General features: G+C 38.2%; 1 protein-coding gene across 1 annotated transcript in view; it reads right to left on the bottom strand.

Moving 5' to 3' along the window:
• fnbp1l (formin binding protein 1-like) overlaps positions 1–4,563 on the bottom strand; it is a gene marked incomplete at its 5' end in the record, with an annotated part of 53,661 nt that overhangs the window by 8,859 nt on the left and 40,239 nt on the right. Inside the window, 2 exon segments of the mRNA XM_014027084.1 lie at positions 3,513–3,740; positions 3,818–3,964. Of these exon segments, the coding sequence (XP_013882538.1) occupies positions 3,513–3,740; positions 3,818–3,964 (375 nt within the window).

The raw sequence follows: 4,563 nt of genomic DNA on the forward strand, positions 1-4,563 counted from the left end.
CAAGACGTCTGCAAGGTCTTTAAATTTAATTATTAAAGTTTTGTTCTTTAGGTTTATCAGTGCGTCTCAAAATGTTAAGCTGAAGGTAATTTTTTCTTTTTTCTTTTTTTTTTTTTACACATAACCAGGACCAGCAGACATCCTGCAAAAATGAGCCCCAAGAAATAACTGAATACCACAAACCGGTCTCAAATTCACCGCTACATCCTGTCTCCCCCCTCTCCTCAGCTCCCTGAAACTCGGGATTTTGGGTACTGAAGTCTTAATCTCAGACAGATAGTGGCTCACAAGGTCAGAGTTGAACCGCGGCGTAGGAACGAGGTGGAGGGAAGGTCGTTGATGGGAAGAGGAAGAGGGCGAAGAGGAGGGGGAAGGTGAAGGAGGGGGAGCGAAGGAAGGGGACTGGTGAGAAGCACCAAAGGGAGGACAAAATCCACAAATCAGAAGAAAGCSACATTTAGATTTACATTGCTTTTGTTCTTCCRTTTTTACAAAGATTTCTCTTTTCATGGAGGTTTTTTGTTGTCYAACTCTAACCTGGTGTAGTACTGACTAACACCAGCCAGCGACGGGGTTCTTAAGTCAAACAAACAACTGGACTTCAGGACAAACTGTTTACCRCAGACAAACTTTATCGGCACAAAGACTAACTAAAAGAATACAGCAGGGTGGATACAACCGGGGTAAGAGTCACATTATGTTGAAACTTAAAACCCCAAAAAGACGTACTTCAAGGTATTTTGATCTGTCACATTCGATGACTCCTCCCCTGCTGCTCTGAGTGACAGCAACAYCTCGGCACAGAGGAGTATTTTTTCCCAAGTCTCTCTGGATCTAGAGTACGGAAGCCGAGAGAGCACGTTTTTCGCTGCTAATTTTTTTCAATGGTTTTCTATGTCGTGATCACGAAATAACGATGAGCAATTTTTCSGGAYAACAAGTTAATTTCCCAATGGTTTTCTCTTTCTGTGCATCWTTCAGTAACCATGGTCTAGTCCCCTCAGCTGGTCACCRATGAGTTTTACTGTCATAGCCCAGGCTGAAAGTGCAGTTTGTTTGTCTTGTAGAGATAACTTTCATATAAGCCCTCGTCATTTAAGGAGAYGGCTGGCCATACTGCAGCTCAACAGGTGTTTACACAGAAGTGATCCTGCTGATACAGTATTATAACCTTTACCGGTGACCMGCTGAGGGAACCAGGCTGTCTCCAAGGACTTACTAGCTGCCTGCTGCTCCACTTGGGTGCTTCTACGTTTGATGGGTCAAATGCAGAGCACCAATTTCATCCTTGCATGGGAACATGCATTGATGACAAATAAAGTACCTATATCTCGAGAAAACACTCATCGTCATTTTTGTGATAACAACATATTTAACTTATCTAGAGAAAATGCTCATTGTTATTTCGTGATAATGACATATTTAACTCGTTATCTCGAGAAAACGCACGTTATTTTGTTATAACGTTATTAACTTATCTCAAGAAAACGCTCATTATTTCATGATAACGACACATTTAACTTGTTATGCCCAGAAAACACTCATTGTTATTTTGTTAACTCGACATTTAACTTGTTATCTCAGGAAAACACGTTATTTTGTGATAACAACATAATTAACTTGTTATCTTGAGAAAACACTAATCGTTATTTTGTGAAACGACAAAATTGTGTTATCTCGAGAAAACGCTCATTGTTATTTTATGATAAACGACATATTTATTAACTCGTTGTCTTAAGAAAACGCTCATCGTTATTTTGTTACTGTAACTTGACATATTTAACACAGTTATCTCGGGAAAACGCTCAATATTTTTTGATACCGACATATTTAACTTATCTTGAGAAAACACTCATTATTTTGTGATAATGAAAAAAATTAACTTATCTTGAGAAAAAGCTCATCGTTATTTCATGAAAACCACATATTTAACTCGTTATCTTGAGAAAAACGCTCGTTATTTTGTGATAACGACATAATTAACTCGTTATCTCGAAAAAAATGCTTGTTATTTTGTGATGACATAATTAGCTAATCTTGAGAAAACGCTCATCGTTATTTTGTGATAACAACATTTAAGTCGTTATCTTGAGAAAAAGATCATCGTTATTTCGTGAAAACCACATATTTAACTCGTTATCTTGAGAAAACGCTCGTTATTTTGTGTTAACGACATAATTAACTCGTTATCTCGAAAAAATGCTCGTTATTTTGTGATGACATAATTAGCTAATCTCGAGAAAACGCTCATCGTTATTTCGTGATAACATATTTAAGTCGTTATCTTGAGAAAACACTAATTTTGTCATAACGACATAATTAACTCGTTATCTCAAGTTAACGCTCGTTATTTTGTGATGACATAATTAACTTATCTTGAGAAAACGCTTGTTATTTCGTGATAACGGCATAATTAACGTGTTAGCTTGAGAAAATGCTCATTGTTATTTTGTGATGAAATATTTAACTAGTTATCTAGAGAAAACGYTCATCATTATTTCGTGATACCGACATCTATAACTCATTATCTCGAGAAAACGCTCAGTTATTTTGTGAAAATGACATAAGTCTGTTTTCTCGTGATTAAAAAACAGAGACAAATTTTCAGAGGAAAACATCCACTCTTGGCTTCCACACTAGAGTGTCAAGCTGTAAGCATGCAAATGCTCACAAGCAGCTGTTTCTCCGTTAATYATTAATTACTCAACATGTCACAAACCATAACCACCACCTTACCAGTAATACCATATACCACAGTATTTTCTAAAGTTTATACTGAGGTATAAACAGGGTCAATATTGCCCAACCCTAGCCTTCAGTGTGTTAAAACACAGATCTGTTTTTCCAGTGACCAGACATGTTGGACAGTTCCAAATTTCTCACAAAATTTTGACAAAAAAAAAAAGATACACATCTACATAAACAGATTCCACACAGATTAAAATTACTCTGTAAGTATTGGTATCTGATCAGTGTTGTTTTAAAACCAGATTTTAATGGCTCCTTCTAGTGATTTTGGAAAAACTACACTTTTATGCCTTTATGAAAATATGCACTATATAAATATGAAAGAAATAACAAGCAATGAGTGTTAAACAAACCATTTTCTGTACAAATACACACCCTATTTAATCACACAGACCTATGATACTGTGAGGCAGCTGATAGGCTAAATATAATCCAGCAGCAGGAGGTTAATGAATAACCAACAGCACCTTTACGAAGAGGACTAAGGTCTAAAGAGTGTCGGAGGACTTCTTGTTTGTTGAAAAGTTAAAAAATGACCTACAACTCAACACAAACTAAAAACACCATTCATGTGCAGAAAAACCCAACACTAGCAGAATCAGAAAAACTAATAATTGGAAAAACTATCTGCAGGATAATACTAATGATACAAGTAAGTCTCTGGAGAAACACATTCCAGTTAAATCTAATTTATCAGCTGTTGTCATGGTGGTGAGCTCAGGTATGGTCAGGTAACTATGCCCCCCACCCCCTCGCTCAAGTACCTTTGGCTTTTTGCCAAACAGCCAGAGCTTGTTCTTGGTTCTGCTCATGGGATGTTTGGGGTCGGACCGTGAGCCCGGGCCGACGTCTCTCTCCCTTTCTCCTTTGGGTGTGTTGCTGATGGTCGCCTCTGGTCCGTTTTTGCTTATATTCTGACTGAAGTCTTCGAAGGGAAAGTCTCCGGGGGGCTCAAAGCCTGATTTAAACGACTCCACGACTATGGATGAATCCTGGACAAAAGGGAGAGAATAAATACRAAGGGTCAGGCTACGAATGAGGTGATAGTTTTCTATCCGTCGCCACGTACCCGTCGCTCATCCACAGCCTTGGCTGCAGAAACCATTCCGTCTAGACATTTGGACACGATGGGGATGACTCTCCTCTCGGCCTCGGCGAAGTTTCGATACGTCTCTCCGAGCTTCACTGTTCGACGTTCGTCCATGTCCTGCAGGTTCTGCACAGAGATCAGAAAAAGGCAGAATCATTACCGCCTCTGTAAGCCTCTTCTGTGTGTGAAAGTTTACAGGTCTGTCACCGTAACACAACTGATACCSAGCGAGCAGATTAGTCAGGTCAAGTTGCTGAATTAAACATTTGAYGGGACACTTAGACTCAGAGCAACACTTTCTCTACACATGATASTGGCTTACTTAAGTACTGAAGGTAATTAAACTTCAGGACTGATTCAAAATAATAGCTGAGTTTAACTGGTTCTGTCTCAAAACTCAAATCTACTCTGGACCTACTTGGTTTAGAGGTTAAAATCTAAACTTTAGCTTCACGTTCTGATATCGACAAAGACTTTCAGCCACTTCCTTACATCAGATATTTGATAGAAGGCTCTGTGGAGTCTTTTCAGCTGCTGATTAAATAGAAACAGGACATTGTGTGTATTGAGCAACACAACACTTGAAATGAAATGATGTGTATCCTTAAAARTTGTCTGAGAAAGATTTTATTTTATTTTTTTCTGGTTTTTTATTATTGTTTGAATTTCTTTTGATGTTAAAAAGGCACAGATATAAGATTTTTCTTCCTTCTGCTGCCTTTCAT

This window comes from Austrofundulus limnaeus, unplaced genomic scaffold, assembly GCF_001266775.1.
Source record: "Austrofundulus limnaeus strain Quisiro unplaced genomic scaffold, Austrofundulus_limnaeus-1.0 Scaffold614, whole genome shotgun sequence".
NCBI lineage: Eukaryota > Metazoa > Chordata > Actinopteri > Cyprinodontiformes > Rivulidae > Austrofundulus > Austrofundulus limnaeus.